The 21,459-nt window shown below is 42.1% G+C and overlaps 1 protein-coding gene across 1 annotated transcript; it reads left to right on the top strand.

Moving 5' to 3' along the window:
• Window positions 1-343: 343 nt before the first annotated feature.
• On the top strand, window positions 344-19,320 carry tesk1a (testis associated actin remodelling kinase 1a). Its single transcript, XM_079338579.1, has 11 exons — window positions 344-574; window positions 2,096-2,929; window positions 8,559-8,680; window positions 9,693-9,741; window positions 10,557-10,703; window positions 12,229-12,311; window positions 13,043-13,133; window positions 13,579-13,662; window positions 14,008-14,094; window positions 14,530-14,623; window positions 14,776-19,320. Exons 2-11 carry the CDS (start codon window positions 2,723-2,725, stop codon window positions 16,008-16,010), a joined length of 2,199 nt encoding a protein of 732 aa, XP_079194705.1. The 5' UTR covers window positions 344-574; window positions 2,096-2,722; the 3' UTR covers window positions 16,011-19,320.
• Window positions 19,321-21,459: the final 2,139 nt, after the last annotated feature.

The raw sequence follows: 21,459 nt of genomic DNA, 5'->3' as shown, positions 1-21,459 counted from the left end.
TTTATGTTTTTGCTGCTCAGTATCGTTGCCAGGTCCCTGTTTTCTTAACCTCAATGGGACCAACCTGGTAAAAATAAAGGTTTACTAAATAAAAAATTAGATTACATATAATTTATTTATTTTTCCTGGTTTGGTGAAGCACCAAAAAGTTTTAAGGCACAACTTCATCAACTACCAAGGTGCATGAAGAACGAAAGGCTTTAAGAGGTCAGAAAACTCCAGAAACACTTGCAGTATAAAGATCAACTTTATTATTAAGTAGCCAAAATACAGTTTATCTTCTTACTGCTGGAGTTGTTTACTTCTTTTTACTGACAGTTGGACAGGAACACATTGACAGTTAAGTTTGAAACGCTTTTATTGTGAAGGTTCTTACAGGAAGTTGTGCGTATCACAGCAGCCATCTTGACTCCGGGCTGTTTCATTATGGTAGCCGTCCCAACGAGCGGCTCGTAAAGCAGGAGTCCAGACGGGATTATCAGCAGCAGACACCGCCGAGCTACCAAGTGATATCTCCGGCTACAATTCACCTCCAAAACTCGGACCTGCATCCGGACCGACGTGAGGAACAGAGGTAACCCGCCGGTCACGTCTCTCTGCCCGCTTGTCATCTTCAGCTGCCGTTATTAACGGGAGCGAAGATTTTTTTTTTTTTTTTTTTCGAAATGAAAATGCAAACGATTAATTCTCCGGTGTATTCAGCCTTCTGTACATTTCTTTGTGAGATCTTACATTGTAATAATTAAAGTTAAATGAATGAAACGCATGGATAAATGAGGCCTGTGATTAATTTAAAGCCTCACAGTTGAGCAGGTCGATGTGATGGGGCTGTCCGCAAACGAGTCGGTTTATAGAACCGACTCCCGCAAGAGATCCGAATCATAAATCCTTTATTTGAAACATTAATAGGCTTTAAACATACAATATGTATAATTTTAATAATAGTAATACATTTTATTTCTGGAGCACTTTACATTCATACATCAAGTGCTACAGGGTATGAAAGACATTATAGCTAAATGTATACATTAAAAAATATAAACTCATTTAAAATATGCTAAACCCATGTTATATATACTTTGTGTTGAGTACTTTCATCATTTCAAATATTTCCATTTATCAAAACCAGAGAAATTGTTCTTTTTTTTTTTCTTTTTTTTTTGCTCTTGTGGTCGACCACTTGGGGCTTCTCTGTGCCTTTGAATTGCCCCATGGAGATACATATAAAGTTAAAAAAATAATAATAATGATAATAAAATAATAATAATAATAAAAAAATACATATATCAGACACTACAGCTTGTAAATTAAAATAATTAAATTAGCGTCCCTGCTAAGTGCTATATCAAAGACCCCTAATTAAGGAAACAGCAACTGATGTCATCCTTTGTTTTAGTCTTAATTGAGAGCCTGCAGGCGGAGGACTCTTCTGGAAAGATCTAATTTTAAAAATAATATCTAAAAACTAGCACCGTCAGACATCCAATGGTTCCCCCTCTCTTTCTTAATAACTAATCTTGAAAGGGAACATTTTACATGTTCAAATATCTAATATTTACATCCTGGCAAATATCTAATCTATCTTTACATATTTTGCTTTTTAAACATCAGTATGACCACATATCACATATCTCAATCGATGAAACTGTTTTCTTGATAAAAATATGAATGTGATCAATCACTAAACCATTTTCATAATTATGATAAGGTTTGTCAAAACAAAAGTTCCTGTGAAAATAGTGTTGTTTCAAAATTATATATCTTGGTTTTAGTATATTAAATAATTGAAGTAATACACGTGGGAACACAAACGGGTTGAAAACATTACTAAATTTAATTGCATTATAAAATACTGAATGAGGAGCTGCTTAGAAGACCATCAGATCATATTGCAGATCTGAGCCAAAAGATCCAACTCACAGAAAATGAGCTGAAATTCCCATCACTAAACCAAGCGGTGATTACCGGTGGCTACGAGCCTTCATAGCTACTGTACACACTGTCAGCAGGTGGCTCTGAAATCATTATAACACACTAGTGATGGTTTATCTGCTTGCATTTATAATATCGTGAATATGCTGTATTTCTTCTGCAGAGACGCTTTGTGGCAGCTGGCTTCACAGCCCTCCTTCCCTCCCCGGTGCCGTGCAGCTGCAGCGTCAATCATCCCAGCCTCCACACTAACGCCATGACGGAGGGAACCGAGCCTCCTCACGTACTGACACCATGCAGAGGAGGCGTTCAAGGACTGCAGGAATTCTTTAAAGCTTCAGTGGCAGTTTCATTTATGGGACTTTACAAAGTTTAGTGTGACACAGCAGCTGTGGAGAAGTAATCCTGGAGCTGGTCTGAACCGGGAGCTGGTCTGAACCTGTCTTACTAAGGGGCAGTTTGTTTGAGTGGATGAACAAAACTGAGAGGATTGTCGGACTTCATTTTTTAACTTTCTCCTCACATTTTCAAGAGGATGAAACTAATTAGGATTCTGACTTGTTAGAGTGATTCTTTTTCTATACTTGTGTACTAACTTCAGGTCTTCTGCAGCCTTAATGGACCTGTTCAGCAGGTGTAGTCCGAGTGTTTTGTGGAAAAGTTAAATCTTCAAGTCTAATCTCGTCCACGTAACTTCATTCTGAAGCTATGACGGGGGCCGCCACCGACACCTCGTGCAACCGGACTTTTGCAGTCTAACAGACCTCTTGGGTCAGCCTGTACCAGCACCATGGATTACCATGCTGAGTGCTGCCTCTGTGATCCAGAGGAGGGTCATGGCGACCCAGACGAACCGCCGCTCCACAGTATCCATGCCCCGAACCGGATGCGCCCGTCCTCGTATCGAGCCCTGAGGAGCGCCGTGTCCAGCCTGGCTCGCATCGATGACTTCTTCTGTGAGAAGATCGGTTCAGGCTTCTTCTCAGAGGTCTTCAAGGTATGTGCCCTCGAATCTGAGAGCTCAGGTTTAGCACACGTGTAAACACTGGTGTTGTAGGAAAAGTAGTTTATTCTTCCTGAACCAGCAGATGATTTATGCATCACATACAACAAGAAGCAGAAACACAGCTCCACTAACGTGATATCAGGGAGTCGAAGTTTTCCTTTCACGTGTAACAGCCTTTTGTTTGTTTCACTACAGTGTGCAGCTGTTTTTCTGAGAATCATCTCATCTGGGTTTGTTTAAATTGTGCTTTTTGTTTGTGTCTTCACATTTATGTTACTTTGGGGAAGCTCCAATGATTTCCAAGTCTTACAGTAAATAAGGTTTATATGAACTTTGATAAGTATGGTTTGTTTTCAGCTCTACTTTAGACACAAGTAATGTCAACATGACAACATGTGCTAATATGTGAGGACTTAATTTCCACTCTCTTTGAATTGACCACATTTCAGGCACTTTTTGGACTGTTTATGCCTTTTATTGAAGAGACAGGAAAGTGGATCGAGTCAGAAGAGAGAGAGGGTGAGCCGCAGGTCGGTCTCATGCCCGGAGGCCTACAGCCTCCGTACACAGGACACGCGTACCTGCCACTATGACTAATTATCTTTACTCGCGCTCAGTCAGCAAACTCAGCAAAACCCTTTCTGGATGTGGATCTAAGAAACCCTGAAGCTAAATATCTGCAGCACTTGAGTCCAAGACAAATTTCCCAAAGGGGACAACAAAGCGTATCTTATCTGATCATTTGGTTCAGTGACCTCCTGCAGGTCTGTGGTAACGTTTGACTGGTAACCAGTCAAATGCAGAACTATATCCCAGTATCTCCATCAGCGTGTGGAACTAAATGTTCATCGAGACGACGCACCAACCGTTCTCCAAAACATCAAAATAACACTTAGAGCATGGAGCATCTCCGTCTTTCCTTAAAACTGTAACACATCATCATTTATCCTATCTCATCCTCGTGTCACATCGTATCACATTGAAGCATTTCATTTTGCATCTCAACGTGTTTTATCGTTTTTTATAATTTCACGTCTTAACCATTTGTATAATATAGTTTCATATCTTATGGTTTTGTGTTTTATCGTATCACGTTTTATTTCTGATTTGGTCAGAATGCAGAAGGAGAAGGATTGTTCAGGAATGACTCCTGTTTGTGTTGATATTAAAGATGTTTGCACAACACAAACACAAGCGTACAGAAGGCAGAGGCGAGTATAAACTCTGTTTAAAGTAAAAGATGTCATCACTCGTCATCTTGTAGCCGCTGCATTCACACATCGACTTCTCACAGACGGACTTTTTACAGATTGAGACGTGTGCAGCTCACCCGCACAGTGAAGGACACTTTGAACCGTGCAGCGTGTGTGTGCTCGTAGCAACACTTCCTGAAACCAAAGCATCCGCTGGTTCTCTTTGATGCGGTGTTGTTGTTGATCTGAATACCCAGCGGGCAGGAAGGTGGTAGACTAATCTTGACTAGTTAATAGCCCCCCACCTGCATCACTTCCCCCTGCAGCTGAGCGGCTCAATCCCATTAAGAAAAGCTGCTGTTTGACTACAGAGCAGAGCTTTGTGTCTTTGTCTTTCACTGTTGCTGCTTGTTGTTGTCTTACATACTGTACAGGGCTTTCACTCTCGCAGAAAACTCACACAAATCCCTGATTGTAGGACGAGCTGAACGTGTGAATGCAAACACTCACATTTTTCTCTCAGACTTTATTTGGAGTTTCTCCTTCCAGCCCCATTATTTTTATATATATATATATATATATATATATATATATATATATATATATATATATTAGTGTTAAATATCACACATATCCTGTAACTGGTGCAGGGTGCACAGACAGTATGTACTTAAGCGGCTGTATTCCTTTTTTTAGTTTAGCAGTATGTTCTGCTGTTTGGTTGATAGTGTGATTCAGTTGAACTACATGCATGTATTGGTATAAAGACAAATAGTCTGATTTAAGAGTCGTGTAGTGGACTGTTTTATTTCGTCTGCATACTTGTTGTTGTTTTTTTTTTTTTAACATCATGTCTTGCCTCAGGAGACCCTCCGGCCCTCTCTCCTGTCTGTGAGGTGCATATGTAAACAGCCAGCTCGAGAGAATATCCAGAGCAGTCCTCCTGAAGCTGCAGCTGAAAAAGTTCTTGTTATGTTTTTGTTTGTAGCTGAAAACAGCTCGAGGATTGTAGGAGCTGGACGCTCTTTAACTGGATACAGAAGTAATGAGATTGTTGGAAGTCGCTAAGCTCTTCAAACATACAGACTGTTGGGCAAAATATTTAAACAAACAACTCTGAAGGGCGGTGTCATGTCTCCGCCATTTTACACATAAATATAGCATCAAAAATCAAGTACATGTAAATGTGTCTCTGAGTCCTGACTGTCTACAGTGAGGGAGAAGCTCGAGTCCCGCCGGCTGTGTTGTTGTGAGAGCTGTGTTTACACGGACGGCTCCTCCCCTTGTGTATAAAAGCTGTTTTAGTCAAAGACCATAGAGAAGAAGAAGAAGAAGATACTCACAGATTATTTGGATGTGAGCGTTTTAGATCACGCTCATTCTGTGTCAATTTATGTGAAACTACGAGCTAACCGGAGTGTGCTAACAGTAGCTTGCTGACACAACAATGCAGGTCACAGGTGATGCAGCTCGAGTAAAGGACAATTTGGTTTTGCGGCTTGCGATTGACTCCTCCATGTGAAAGCGAGTGGAGAGGGGTTGGAGGCTTCAGTACGGTAGAGGTGTTTTTTTTATGGTTTCATGCTGGAGCTCAAGTTCAACATCTCCTGGATTAAAAAGTTGCACGCTGTTTCTTTAAGTTGTGATCGCTAACGGGTAAAAAGAGAAATATATATATATATATATATATATATATATATATATATATAAATATATATATATATATATATAGTACACATTTCCTAAGAAAGTCAGAGAGAAGGTTTAAAAACTGATGAAACAGGAATGTTAGTGCATGTGATGCATAATGCACAGGTCAGTGTAACATGGAGGACTCCTTATGGACCATGAATAGAGCTATTTTAAGTCTCTTTATTATGTTTTTTTCATTACATCTTTGCATAATGTATACACACACGTACATAAAAATGCACGTGATACACGTGTCACGTGTTTGTGCATTACTTCTGTGCCATGTTGTGGCTCATGTGTGTGTGTTCAGTGCTGCATATGACTTGTGTGTTGAACAGACAGTGTGTATGCATGGGTGTGTCTGTGCATGTTGCCTGATTGTGCAGCGACAGTCTGGGAAGTGGGACCTGTCCTCCAATCAGCCTAAGTAGATTACTCGCACACCTCCGTCCAGACGAACGATTTAGCATCGATTCAGAGCTAATCTCCGTTCATTCTAACAGACCTGAAAACACAGGTCACATGAACGCTCATGCACACTGAGCATGTGCACGCACGAGTGTACAGCCTCATCACACACAGGGATCACTGCAAGACATGTTCCCTCCCAGGCAGAAAGAGAGTCATGAGTAGTTAGAATGGACAACATGGTGAGCATGTGTTTTTATTCCAAAATGTCACAGAAGCAAGGATGATGGGCCTAAACCTCGACCTCGTGAAGCTTTTTAAACAATGACTCTATACACAGACAAACCAACGTTTGAACCCTTGAGTTTCGCATTTTGGCCGTCTGCTTCTTAAAATATTGGAGCCAGAATTATTCAGACGAGAGCAGGTTTGTCTGTTATGTGCTGTACTGGTTAGATGGGTTTCCCTGCACCAGAGGAAACCCAGTTTCATCCTCTGTTGAGCTCTTTACCTGATCCTGAACGTATTCAATAGGAGTTGATTGTATCGTGATTGAGAGGGAAGTTTCCAGGGTTTTTCTTTCCTCTTTAAGCAAAACCGTGTTCACAATATCTATAAAGACGAGAAGATACTGGAAAACATGATGCAGCATTTTACATAAGTAAACGGAGATCAAAGGTCACACGCAGACGGTCATTGGTTGAGCAACGATCACAGGAAATAAATGCACCATCCCTACGACTTACTATTAAAACATTTTGAGCAGGTGTGAAAACACTGGAAGGACGAATGAGACAAATGTGAACATTAGCAGCGCTAGCACCACCAGCCTTAGGTCCTATACCTGCAGGTTAACGTCTATGTGTCTGTGCTAAATGTGGTAGCTCAAGGCTCCGGTTGATATGCCTGGTTAAACTGCAACACTCAAACCAGCGGGCTACATGGCCTAGCTTTGCATGTTCAGGGTCGGGAGAAACCTGTGGATAGCTTTGAGTTGACCATGAGCGTCAGAGGCCGCCTGCGTCACATACTAGAAAATGTGAAAAAAGCTAAAAGTACAAAAAAGAAGTCATTGATTGAATCAGAGGATCTCTTCATGTTTGCATGCATTTCAAGTTTCTGTTGATAGAATCAAATCAATGAATTACTGACGAGAGAAATTGTAGTCAAAGGACTTTTACATTAAGCTGTGAGAGACATTTGAGTTTTTGACACTTTGAGAGGGTGAGAGCTTCCAGCGTAATTATTATAGAAAGGGGGCGGGTCTTGTCCCATATATGTATAATTAAAGCTCCAAAGTAGCCCCTATTAATACAATGAATCAGGATTCACTTTGGACTCAGTTTATTCTGTTTTTTTTATTCCTCCTCTGTCTTCAGTCGATTCTGCACAGTGCGTCTCTGAGGTCTCGGTAATGGCTCCGTGGATTTGTGAAGATCAGGAGGAGTGATGGGAAATCCAGAAAGCCTATTAGTCCTACGCTATTAATACACCCACACTCATGCACATGTAAACGTGCGCACGCACACACACACACACACACGCACACACACACACACTGCAGGTCGAGAAACTGAATGGATTGTTTTGTCCACCTCGGCCTGCTGCTGCTCTCCGTCCTGACAGCTCAGATCTACAGAGCAGCTTTTTGTTCGCTTCTCAGTGGAAACGAGAGTGCAAGATGTCGTAGCAGATCAGTAAGGTTGATGATTACATGGCTGCAGCACATATAACCTTATAGGTGATCACTTGTGATTTGTATTGATTATGGGGTCAATAAAACCTGGCTGTTGTCGAGTTTGTTTGCGTTCTAATCTTTTCTTAAACAAAGATCGTTCATGACGTAAAAGGACTCGCTGACATCCATGATTCCTTTCTCTGTTTCATACAGGTCCTGTATGTGTCAAACTATTGATCCCTGTGACTGTAAACAACATGCTGAGCTGAGGATCCACTGGGTTGACTCTTGACTCGGTTTAGTTTCATACAGGCGTCTGTCGGGATTCACATTCCCTCCAGAACAAGTTCTTTGGTGCTGTGGTTCCCCGCTGATATCCGTCTGATTAGCCTCACATGTATGTGGAAGCTCAACCTCAAAGTGCTTTGCTGTTATGTTAATTCTTATCGATACGAGACGTGTTTTAATTAATCTCCAGGTTTCCTGCGGGAGCTTTTGTACGATCAGGAGCTGTGTTGTTTTTAGGCCGAGTGTGTGTCACAATCTGCATCAGTGATCTGCTGTTAAAAGTGAAATGAACTAAAGTGTGGACATGAAGTATGTGCATTTGCTGTCCCTCACATCAAACCTCCTGTGGATGTTTCCTCAGGTGCAGCATCGGATCACAGGGCAGGTGATGGCTCTGAAGATGAACACGCTGGCCAGCAACAAAGCTAACATGCTGCGAGAAGTGCAGCTCATGAACAGGCTTTGTCATCCCAACATCCTCAGGTTAGTAATTATAGTGAACTTGAATGTATTTATTTTTATAATATTGGGCGCCTCCTTGGTTTCTGTAGAGCCGTTAACACACGGATGATGCGTCCTAGTGTCCAACGCAAGGAAAAGCAGCCTTTTTTTTTTCAGATTGATAAAAAGCTGACAGAAGCTACCTGGAGAGGCTAATTAGGTCAATTTGATCAAAACTGATAAATCAGACTGGTTTAAATGTTAAACTGATAAAAACATGTATGTCATGTATAACCATATTAACATTAATCTGATTCAAAATGTGTTTATAAAGAAGCTCTTAATCATCATATCAATCAAAGGAAGTAGCTTGTTAGCTAACTATGTAGCATGCTGTCACACAGTCTTTCAGCTTCATGACCAAATTAGTACAGAGGGGAGGAGTTTCGCAGGCACGTCAGATATCTCTGAGATTCCCAAAGGAATGTATGGACTTCTGGCTGAGATGGTTTTAGTAGAGCCAGCTGGGGAGCGTGTGCATGTGTGACTGTGTGTGTACGCGGAGCGCCTGCTGTGCCGTACTTCCACTACACTAAAATGCAATGTGATCTCACAGACTGGGACACCAAAATCACGCTGTGCTGTGTCAAAACAAAAGTAGAAATATGTGATGGCACCTTTGGGGTAAAGCCGTATAAAAGGAGCTGGTGACTTGTTACGATAGACTTAGAAACAGCCGCCTGGGTTGAACCTTCAGCTCCTCATCGTTATCCCTTAAGACTGAGATTTATCTCTGCATGAAAATTCAAACTTCGCCGTCAGTGTGAAAAGGATTCTGATAATGCTGGAGGCCTAAAGATAACAATGTTTTCAAAAATTAAAGAGAGTTAATTATTGATTCACTTCAGCATCCTTGTCTTATGTTTCTGACACTTTAGTTTCCCACTACACTGTACCTGTCCCTCATTAATATAAAGCATGCAGTCTTAACATGAATAATTTCTGGTTGTGTTAGCCTCGATAACGTGGGATTGTTTTGTGTACGTCTCTTCAGGTTTCTCGGAGTTTGTGTGCATGAAGGTCAGCTCCACGCTCTGACTGAGGTAAGACCGTCTCTCTTTTTTAAATGATGTCACATTTCTTTAGACCGTGTCCCCATTTGAACCTGATCTGTCTCCTGTGCCTTCGAGCTGTGATTACACTGACAGTGAATGACTGAAGCTACTGATGGAAAAGTTATTTAAATATCAGATTTATCTATTTTAGGGATGTGCGCGGTTAGGCAACTAAATGGTTAATTGTTGCCACCAGAGTTACTGTGGTTAAAACAAGTTTAGCTTTTTTGAAGGTGTAACGCAGACTTCTGCCACTAGTTGGGGCTGTAGCTCTGTTTAATGGAGCTGCTCGTCTCGCTCTACCACCAAGATATAAACAAGCACATTAAACACAAAGCATGTTGTGGAAGCAGCGTGGTTTGGCTGAATTTTGTTCAAGTAAATTCTGATAAGAAAGTTATGTAAGCTAAGTTAGACTGGGTGATCATCCACCAGTAATGTCAATCAATCATTATTTGTAACCCGCCAATTCAAAACAAGAGTTATCTCGAGACACTTTACAAAAAAGACATGGGATCACACGGATTCGACACGCGGATGTTGATGGTTGATTTACATCAGAAAATAGGACAGCAGTAGTTCAGTCTGTAGGGACCTGGGTTGTGAACTGGAGGGTTGCTGGTTCAAGTCCTTGGGTTCGGACCAAGTCTGAAAATTGGTCTGGTGGCTGGAGAGCTTTCAGGTCACCTACTGTGCACTGCTGAGGTGGCCTTTAACAAGGCACCGAACATCCAGCAGCTCCCTAACAGTGACGGCTATCTGTTAGTGCTTGACATGAGCTGACTCGGCCCTTCTCTCTGCAGTACATCAACGGAGGGAACCTGGAGCAGCTGTTGGACAGCGATCTGTACCTGTCGTGGGCCGTCAGGATGGGTCTGTCTCTGGACATCGCCCGAGGACTGAAGTACCTGCACAGCAAGGGCATCTTCCACAGAGACCTCACCTCCAAGGTACGGAGCAGCCGAGTGCATCAGGAGACCTGCATGAGTGAACTTGACGAGGGGGCCGGAAAGTTACAGTACAGTCTGATTCCAGACTCACAATTGATTTTCAAAGCAATAAATAGAAAGGAGGACACCTCCTCATGATCTGTGTGCCTAAACTATGAACACATGTACTCGAACTGCTGATTTTATTCTCTCCCTAATTTTGTTTGACAGAGAATCACCAGAGATACTGTCATGTTTTAAGACTCAGTGTTGTATCTTTTGTGGTGTTGGTATCATTGGGTAGGTAGAGCAGGCGCCACATATACAGAGGCTACAGTCCTGGTGTCACTGGTCGCAGGATCGATTCCTGATCTTGATGCTTTTTGGTGCATATCATCCCCCACTCTCTCTCCCCACACTGACTCTGTATCATCCTCAGACACTCTGTGGGGGGACATGAATCTCTACAGGATATTTCTAAAAGCTTTTCTAAATGGCTGCAAATTTGACCAGCAAGAGAGGTGAATAGTTTAAAATACACACTGATTTTATTTCTTACGGAAATTGTTTATGTGCACATTTTTTTCAGCAACTAACAGTGTACTTTTATTTAATGTCCTCCATGATGGCACTTAAAATAAAAATCATCACCTCACATGTTGGAGGAATTTAACTGAGGCAGAGAGCATTTTGATGCTTGTGGTTGTGTACTCAACGGTGAAACAGTGTGTATTTTAAAGACTGATTTTGGGCTTTTTATGGAGAGATAGAACGATGGATAGAGAGAGAGAGAGAGGAATGACATGCAGGAGAGGAGCCACAGGTCAGATTTGAACCCGGGCCGCCGGCTTCTACACCACCAGCAGCCTAAACATTTAAAGAAGACGGGTTGTTTTGAAAAGCATTGTTGTATCTTAAATTCACTGATACAGTATTTCATATAGCTGAGGGTCAGTTGTAAAGATGGTGATATAATTCAGAATATAAATCACCTCAGTTTGTTTGTTGGGTGGCTGAGAACAGTGACTTAAACACGCCACATGGTGGCAGTATTTGTCAAGTCATGTTTGGACTGCAGTTCCACCTGCGTGAAGAAATGTCTTCATGCTGATTGAGTGACTGAGAACTTAAAAGAGAGAAAAAGTGTCCCAGTGAAAACGTCAGACATTTTCACTGGGATGTTTGTTTTCATACCTTACACTTAATTTATCTGAAAATCTCAAACTTTGATTTTTCTGGTTCTCAGGTGTTCCCTCTGAAATTAATTAAAAAGCATTTTGATGATGTTTCCAGTCTCTGGATTATTAACATTATTATCATACAGACATGTTCTGTTGCAAAATGTTTAAAAATAATGTTGCATAGAGGAAAAAAAGAACCTGTATTTTAATCCACATCAATCAATTACTTCATTTCATTAATTTATAATTAACTGCAAATTGAACAAATGTTACGTTCTTTTTTTTTTTTTTTGTTTTTTTTTGTTTTTTTTTTTTTTTGTTGCTCCTTTGGCATCTCAGAGACTCACGTTTTATTTCCTATGCAGAACTGTCTGGTCCGCTGTGATAACGGCGTGTTCACGGCTGTGGTGGGAGACTTTGGCCTGGCAGAGAAGATCCCTGATTACAGGTCAGTGGGAGGAAATAAAAGAACTTAAAGAAGAGCTCTTTTTTTCTTCTAGTTGTCGAGTTACAACAAACACAAACATTTGGATGACCCTCCACTGGATCGCAGATACTGCTCGCTCACTAAACAACGAAAGAGAAGAAAACCATATGAAGCAGTCTCACATGAGGAAGACGCTCGCCCTGACTGTGTCACATAAACGTCATCAACCCCGCCCACTCACTTGCAGTGAATTTTCATTGATTCGCACATCAGCTCACCCCGACTTCACGTAGGACTTTTACTTTGGGGCCTTGCGTTTGTGTTCATACGTGCAGCTCACATTTTCACGACCAGTTTTATCACCGTGGTCCAATTCCAAAACACGCCAATTTAATTTCTTTAAAGTATCACTCACATAAAGAAAGGTTGATGACATTTTTTTTTTTTTTTTTTTTTAATATATATATATATATGTGAATAAAACACTGCACAGAACCAGTTTTCATTCCAGTCTTTTGAACTCAGGCTTTATTTATTTTAAATCATGTCACTCAGATGTTTTCAATACCCTGTGTAAAGTGTTAACATTTCAAGCTCAGGTCAGACATAATAAAGGAGTCATTGTTATTAGATTGCATTTTATGATAGACTATATTTTACTTTTAGTCTTCAGTGACCATTTGAAAACTTCAGAGCAGGACCTCACAGAAAATCTGGTTTCCTCCACCGACTCTTCCTCTGTCTCTTTGCAGTGACTGTGTGGGGAAGCAGCCTCTGGCCATCGTGGGCTCCCCTTACTGGATGGCTCCTGAAGTCCTGAGAGGAGAGCTGTACGATGAGAAGGTGAACCTGCCGTCTTACTGTTGAATCAATGTTCTTGCTCCCAATCAATGGTCGGTGGTAGAGTCTGGCTTCTATCGACCTGAAGGTCCGAGGCTCGATCCCCAGCTCCTGCAGACTCACGTCTTAGAGTCCCTTAAAGACCCTTAACTCCAAGTTGCTTCATTGTGGGCGTGTGAAAGTGAATAAATGATATAAGTTACTCCTGATGGACTCTTTACGCAGCAGCCTCTGCCATCAGGATGTGAATGTGTAGATGTGACCTGTGGTGTAAAAGCACTTCAAGCAGTCGGAGTATAAAAAGCAACACACAAGTCCATTTACTATTTACGATTCCTTTTCTGCCATGTTGAATAAGTCGTGCTCATGGCGTGCAAATTCCATGTCGGTAAACATTTTTAAATGACTTTCCCCTGCTGACATGCCCTCGTCCTTCAACCCTGCTAAGGTGGACGTGTTTGCTTACGGCATCATCCTCTGTGAGATCATCGCCCGGGTTGAAGCTGATCCAGACTTCTTACCGAGGACAGAGGTGGGTGTAAACTGATTTTTAGATTTTAAATTACAGAGCCACGAACACTGGTGTGAGGTGGTCGCCTATAAGGGAAGATTGTATCTGTCATATGTATGCAGTTGTGCTCCCTTGTTTTTGTAGTCACACACAACTTCTGCCAGACTCTTTTTAAATCCTAAATCTAAATATTGAATATATATGTTGTATATAAATTGGGTCGACGATCCTTGACGAGACAGGTGATGTAAAGATTGGATCTTTATACAACTCGCACTATAAGATGAAATGGGAAGCTAATGATGGAGCCGGGAACACCAGCACTCATTTTGCTCATGTGTGACAGCAGCTTGTGTCTCTGTGCAGGACTTTGGTCTGGACGTGGATGCTTTTGAGAACTTGGTTGGCGATTGTCCTCCTGTGTTCTTTAGTCTCGCTGTCACCTGCTGTAATGTAAGTGTACACACACACACACACACACACACACACACACACACACACACACCAAGGCTTTTTAACCTCTTGGAGACGGTGCTTCTTCCCCTCCCTTTTTCTCTGCATCGACTTCCTGGAAAAAAAACAATGAACCTTTAAGAATGTGAGTGTGATTTATAATGAGGAAACAGACTCTTACATACCTCTCCCTTGTCCTGGTTTTATGTTTATACCCTGACACATGTAAAGGTACAGGAGGAAACATTGGACAAACATGCTTGCATAACTGAGGAAGAGGAAGTGGAGGGTGTGGGCTTCTGTGAAAAACACAAACAACAAGATTAAGAAAACCTTTGTTTACAGCCTGGCACTGCTTTAACAGCCCAAGTTTAACTGATGCTAAGATTCCCATTTATCAACATAACTACATCATTTGATTTGTTGTGCTTTCAGATGAGTGCAGAGAGGCGACCCTCCTTCTCTGACATTGTCTTCACGCTGGAGAGCACAGAGCGAGAAGAAGACACAGAGAAGCCCATCGCACTCGGTAAAAATATCAACTTTATGATTTTTATAATACGTGTTTTACAGCAGTTTGAAACAACCTTTTTTTTTATTGTTGCATCAGCTGATCTTTTGCCTTATTGGAGCTAACTTCTTAACAAACTTACATTTCTTTCCCTTGTCTTTCTCATGCAGAACTCGTGGCAGTAGATGTCAGTCCATACAGGCGCCTCAGCTCTCCTGGTCGACCCGGTGAGCGCAGCCAGCAACGTCAAGGTTTGGCAAGGAGTCAGTCAGACATGTTACCCCCAACAACCCTGACCCATCCTCTCCTTGGGACCCCAGCTCGGGTCAACCCCTTTTCTCTGCGGCAGGACCTAAACGGGGGCAGGTGTAAACTCTTAGACACGCCCAGCAAGTCTGTCATTTCCCTGACTTTTACCCTCCCGGCACTTCGCGACCCTTGTGACTCCCCCCACCTCCTCCGAGGGATGCCAGGGTCCCGAGCACCGCCCAGGAGATGCCAGTCACTCCCCTGTACCCCCGAGCTCAGCCGGACTGTAGCCTTGGCAAGAGACACAGGGCGGATTGAGGAGAAAAAGTTTGAGTCTGTCGGAGTGGGAACCATTACAGGAAGGACAGGGGAAGACGAGGAGGACAGCATGAGGAAGAATCCATCAGAGAGGGATGAAAGGTTGCAGGTAGACCCCCTGAAGGTCATCGAGAAGAGAGAGTTGTTAATGGAGGGGGTTGGGGCGGGACTTGATTCAGGTTCGTCCGTCGGGTTGGAGACGGTGTCTCTGGAACGGTTAGAAGAGGAAGAGGAGGATGAGGAGAGTGTATGTCTAACAGAACCCATGGACTGTACCAAGTCTCCAGAGCCAGCAGAGGGAGCCTTGGAATCTACGCCTGGTAGAGCCCTGCTCACCTCCACTTCCTCCTCCTTATTACGGACCAATGGCTGGCAACTTCCCATATCCAGCGGACCACCCTCTTTGCCTCCTTTGCCCCGCCTGGACAACAACAACGGCTCAGCTGCTGTGATTGGCCAGCAGGTGCAGTGGGGTGGAGGAGGGTGCTCAAATGGTTACAGCCAAGCCCAAGTCCTCTCCTCAGAGGCCAGTGGTCCCTCTGAGCAGGATGAGGTCATTTCCTGTCCTGGCTGCTGTCTGGTGGGTCTGAGTTTCCCCTCGGTGTGCCTCCGTGGTTTAGCTGCCGTGCCTACCCCCCGTCGAAGGGCTTCGTTACCACGGCAGCGCCCCTTCCGGAACCTCAATGGTACCATAACTGGTGGCAGCGCTTCATCAACAACAGCAGCAGCAGCCACAGCAACCAAAGCTCTACTCTGTCGCAACTCGAACGGACTCGTAGTAGCCGGACCCTCTGTGACATGTGAGCCGAGCCGGTCCCTGCCAGAGGCCCAGACATAGACCTCCTCAGAGGGCATGACGTGCACCACAGAACAGCTGTTGCTTTGCTAATACTGAGAAGCTAACACTGACCCCAGCGATAACTACAGCACGCAGTAGAGTGCCACAGTGGAGGGGACGAGGATTTAATCACAAAAATATCACACAGCATTTTAAACAAAGAGGGGAAGACAGTCAACACCTGAACAAGACGGGTTTAAACTGAAGCATTAACCCACTTAGAATTTTGTCAGGCAGATCAAATTTGGCTTAAAATGAAGAGTTCAACACGAGTCTCATGTTTACATGTATAAAAGTTTCACCATCAAAGGATATAAGACCATTTCCTGTCTACTTTACTCTTTGTCTTGCAGGTTAAGTAGCCATCATTTTTCAACTTTATCACTAAAGCAGATGAGAGCTCAAATTCAGGTCAGAGAAAAACAGACTTCTATGGTGAAAAATGCTTCAGTGTTTTGCTGCTTTTGAAGAGGATCACAGATTGTTTCTCGAAGGAGGATAATCTGCAGATCACTCAGATACTGTCTGTTAAAAATGACACTGAACCATTGTTAAGTTTAGAGTCATGCTGTTGTTACTTCATTGGGATTCGACTGACAACATGTGAGTTGGCTTTGGCTCTAACTGATGACTGAAATCCTCAAATGTCGAATTGGCACATAACTCTTTACTGGTTCTGATCCAAACAGAGCTAGTCTGTGATAAACACTTCATTAGTACTGAACCAAATAAAAACTCAGTTTGCACTCAACGGTACTAAATAGTTTTTGAGGCTGTCATGGGGGAATTAAGTCGTTGGGGCCAATTGAATAAGCTAATTTATTGTGAAATTGCAGTTTATTACAACAATGTTTGTACATAACTTTTTTCCCTTTTTTAAGGGCAATGGGAACATTTTTCTCACAGTGAATTACTGAAATCAACAAACGTATGAACCTGATTTATAAAAGCGTCTGGTCTGGAAGAAACAAAGACATTGGTCAGAAAAGTGACCTCAACCGTCTCCTGTGCACCTTATGATGGTTTACAAACAGGCGTCCTGCTGACTTTGAACTTTTTTTAAGGACATCCTTTCGCATTTCGCTCAGCAGACTAACCACTACTGTCCCGCACTGATAAGCTGTGTTCAGACTGAAATGAAGGCTAATTAGACCTTACATTACTTCACCAAGTTTGAATGAAGAATCATATGTGTGTCTTTGTTTGTTCAGCACAACCCACAAAATGTTCTCCCAGGAAACAACGTGTTCAGTTTTATAAAATCCCTTGGAGGCATAAACTGCTTGGTTAATTCCCTTGAACTGGATTAACTGTCTTGCTGTTTACATCTACGTAAGGCTGACAGGTCTCAACAGTACCAGGTCTGTTTCGGTGGACACTAGCTAGCAGTGTTTTATTTCCGCCCTCGAGCGCCTGTCCATCCGTCTCCTCTGAGTGATAGTTTTACCGTATGGAACATGCTGGCTGAAATCTGGCAGAATTAAAAAAAAGATGGGGTGCTGCTACAGTAGCATAGTGGTTAGTGCGCACGCACAATGTACAGAGGCTAAAACTCTAAGCAGGCAGTCCAGGTCTGGATACGTGAGACAAGATCACTTTACAAAGGCTCCACTTGAGGCGGGCCCCAAAGTGGCCCTGAAAGTGACTCACACAAGATCTCAAAAACTCCCATTCAAATACTTCCATTTTTGCAGCCAGATTAGAGCCAAAAATGTGGTCTGAAATTTTCATTTCTTTATTGGATCATACTACATGGGATGATTTTTATTATAATTATAACTTATTTGTTTTTATTTACAAAAAGTTGGATGCATCATTATGACTGTTTGGCTCTCATTTGTCAAGAGTCTTAAGGCCCGCCTCAGCTGTGACTGTTTCCTGTTACCAGGTTGAATGAGAGTTATAGAACACATTTTCAAAATTAATAACTAAATTAATTGGGCTCCGAAAGTTTGCTAGGATAGGATGATGCCACTGAGATAACGTCCATGTTTTATGGTGTGCTCTATTTACCTCAGGTCATGGAGGACCTCAGGGAATACAGTCACACTGAGTAAACGACATTCCAGCTGCGAGTTGGCAATAAGTCAGACTAGCAGAGCAAATGCCTCCAGGAGGTGATGGCACATGTCTACAGGTAGAACTGAGCATGATGCTATCGATGTGATTGATTTAATTACATTAAAAGAGGACCAAGCTGCTAATAAACACAGTTAGTTACAGTTAAACATTGCTGTTAATGCTCGTATAGCAGCCATGTTGGATTTTAACTCAGTCTACTCTGAGTTTCCAACTCGGAATTCAGAGTTCAAGGAGGCGTTACTGATGACGTATCAAACCGGCAATTTAAAATTAATGAGTTTAAATTGAACGCACCATGATATTATACAAACTTTTTTTGCATGCAAATAGAGCGTCAGAATAAGCTTAAGTGCTGGAAGGTTTTTAGGATGCAGTGAATCGAAGAAATCCAACTTGTGTGCAGTTTAGTGATTTGTGATGTTCAACTCACAATGCCAAATCAGAATTCGCCTCTATTCTTTTCTATTTGCCTCTTTACATTGACGTTGCAGGTAAAACATAATCTTTCCTTTTAGTCTGAACACAAGTGGAGAACTGACTGGGAGGACAGAAGATGATCCAGCTCAGTGCGGCGGCAGGTTCTGTGGGTGGGAAACAAAAGGTTTTAAATCTATTTAAATGATTAATTGTAGCTGATTGAGGGATATTTATAGAATTAAGAAAACAATGATTGACTTCCTACAATTTTTATAGCAGTGGACCGTAACGAGTGTATGTGTGTGATAGAGAGCGAAAGAAAGAGAGAGAGACTGGTATCTCCTCCTGAATTTGTCATGTACGTTTTTTATTTTTGCACTTCATCTTGGAGCACTTTGCAGTAAGAACCAGGCTTTGACTAGTGGTGCTTTATATAAACCTGTTCTACTTGTGTTTCCTATGTGTGCGTCTGGCCCAATAATACAGCGTTCATCCTTTGACATCCAGTCCTGTCTCACATGAATCTCAAGTATATGTCCATGTACATTCTGATTACTCTGTTGTAACTTCAAAAGTGGCATGTGAAGCAGGTATGAATATTTATTGTACAGATCATTCCACACACTGTGTGTGTACAGTATGTGCTGTCAACTGAAAGGAAGAGCGATGATTCCTCGCAGGATCACTTTCATCCCAACATTTATGATGTTAAACCATGGATCGCTTTATTTCTAGTTCTGTTCTGTTCTTACAGGTAGAAACCTGCGTGCAATAATCTGTAATAAAAAAATATGGATGTGCATAAGCTCTATTTCTGCTGGGGTTTTTTTTAATTTTGTGTTTATTTTGCAATAACTTCTTTATTATTCTTTTCAAGAAATATGATACAATAGGAAAACAAACATTAATAGTATCTTTGTTTGCCCAATATTTTTGTAACAGAAAAATAAAAGAAATACGCACATTTTTCCATGCCTGCTCGGGTCTACACATCCTCCATGACTTGACACCATGGAAACCATCCATCAGTGGATCTTAATCAAATCTTACAGCGTTATATAGTCTGGAAACAGGTCTGAGTGTTTTCTTTCTTTCACCATTATCCAGCTTTTTATTTATGTATATGATTAGTCAGCTGTGCATGCAACGCGCGCACAGGGCAGAGAAGATGGGCAGTGGCCTCCCTCCTCAGAGGTGTGAGGAGGAGGAGGAGGGAAGAATCCAGTTAGAGATATCATTCTCTGTCTGAAAGTGCTGGTGTAAAGCTGCCCATTTTACGTGAAAAGGCCCCGTGTCCACCTCGTGTTTCTTTCCTCCGCGCATGTGTATTTTTTCAGTTGTTTTCAAAGGGCACTGAGCGTTTTCCGAGCGCTTCTGACGTCACCAGCGCTTTTTTTCAACCAACTAATCGCAAGATAGAAAGGCCGGTACTCGTCACCTTGGCAACCAAAAACAAGGGCGGAGAAGTTGGTCTTTGCTTTCATATTCATTTAATTTTAGTGGGCCTGGAATATGACTGAAACCAGGCTTCTTCCAGTTGCAACTCCTGGACAAGGCGGTGATATTCCCTATAACGGATCTTGCTGTAGCCACGTCCTCTCTGCTCCGTGTCTGATCATTATCAAGCTCCTTATCCAGGAGGGCGAGAATATTCTGATTCATGCTCATAGTAACGGGAACAAACAATCCCATATATAATAAAGTAAATAGTAGCGGAGCCATGTCATTCATAACTGTTGTCATGGAGACAGAGCTGACGTGGAGCGTGCAGCGTGCAGCGCCTTTTCTCTCAGCTTCTGAGCGCTTTTCTGTCCAGAAGGAAAAAAAAAACAGCAAAATGTATTTATTTCTTGATTAACTCTCTTACATATTAGTGGAACAAAGGTTTGTGGAGCTATAGCCGTATTTGGCACTGCAAACACAGAGCACAAGTTGTTAAACTGATCATAACTAAAGCAAGTGCATTACAGGAAATGGTTTGCAATATTGCTGCGGTGCAAAAGTCCCGGTTTCAGTCTAGTTAGAATCTTTTTTTTTCTTTTTAATTCAATTTCAGCATCCTTCTGAGCGAGCATAGTCCTTAATGTCTGCAACTATTGCTTCACTTCCCTTGTGGGCAGCTCCAGTAGGGGATGCTGGTCCTGATTTGCTATGAATTGGCTAAATAGCATACATTAAAACTGCAGCACGACAGTGCCAACCACAATAGAGCACTCCCTTTCATATGCTATCAGTTATATTGTAATTTCTGCTGTTCCTGTGCTGACAACATCCCCAGGCCCCTCTCCCCAGACATCACTGTACACTGTACCAGCACCTACTGAACAGATCATTCAGAGTTGTAGTCTTAAAGAAGCAAGGGAAATTCAAATGGCAACAAACAAACAGGCTGCTTGTGAGAAAATGGCACAAAGAGCGTGAGGAAAGGCTGACGGCCTGTAACTTTCGAAAAATATTGAAAAGAAAAAAAAAGTTACAGATGAATTTGTCAAGGCAACGTGGAAATGGCTGCGAACGAGCCAAAGGCAGAGCAGCTCTACCAAGACAAATATCCAGCTCGACATGTACACAATGCTGGCCTAATGCTACAGATAGAAATGAAGTTACTTAAGAGATTATAAATTCAGGTATACAACAGTATTAAGTATTAAAAGCCAACATCTCAGACAGCCGGTTTTAATGACTCTCTTAATTTTGAGCAGTCCAGTTTACCTATCATTACATATAATAGCATCTGGGGTTGCACCAAGAAACTGCAGATCTCCATACTTTCCACCACTGGGGGAATATGTGAAGTGTGTTTGAAGGAACTGCTGCTGTTTCCTGTAAATGCTGGAGGGAGGGGTGAGCAGCAGTTACACGTGTTGAGTTATTGTACAGACAGAAACTTGAAAACATGTTGCTTCAAAGATAATATGGCAGATAGGAGGTATAAATGAATGTTTAAGCC

The sequence above is a fragment of the Symphodus melops genome (genome assembly GCF_947650265.1).
Source record: "Symphodus melops genome assembly, chromosome: 2".
NCBI lineage: Eukaryota > Metazoa > Chordata > Actinopteri > Labriformes > Labridae > Symphodus > Symphodus melops.
Note: the sequence above shows the minus strand (reverse complement) of the source record. Positions and strands in the feature narration are given on the sequence as shown.

Excerpts from the sequence above, each read along its gene's own strand:
- tesk1a (XM_079338579.1), top strand. The coding sequence starts at position 2,723 with ATGGATTACCATGCTGAGTGCTGCCTCTGTGATCCAGAGGAGGGTCAT. Across the intron at positions 9,742-10,556 it reads AGCTCCACGCTCTGACTGAG|TACATCAACGGAGGGAACCT; the intron begins GTAAGACCGTCT and ends TTCTCTCTGCAG. Across the intron at positions 12,312-13,042 it reads GAGAAGATCCCTGATTACAG|TGACTGTGTGGGGAAGCAGC; the intron begins GTCAGTGGGAGG and ends GTCTCTTTGCAG.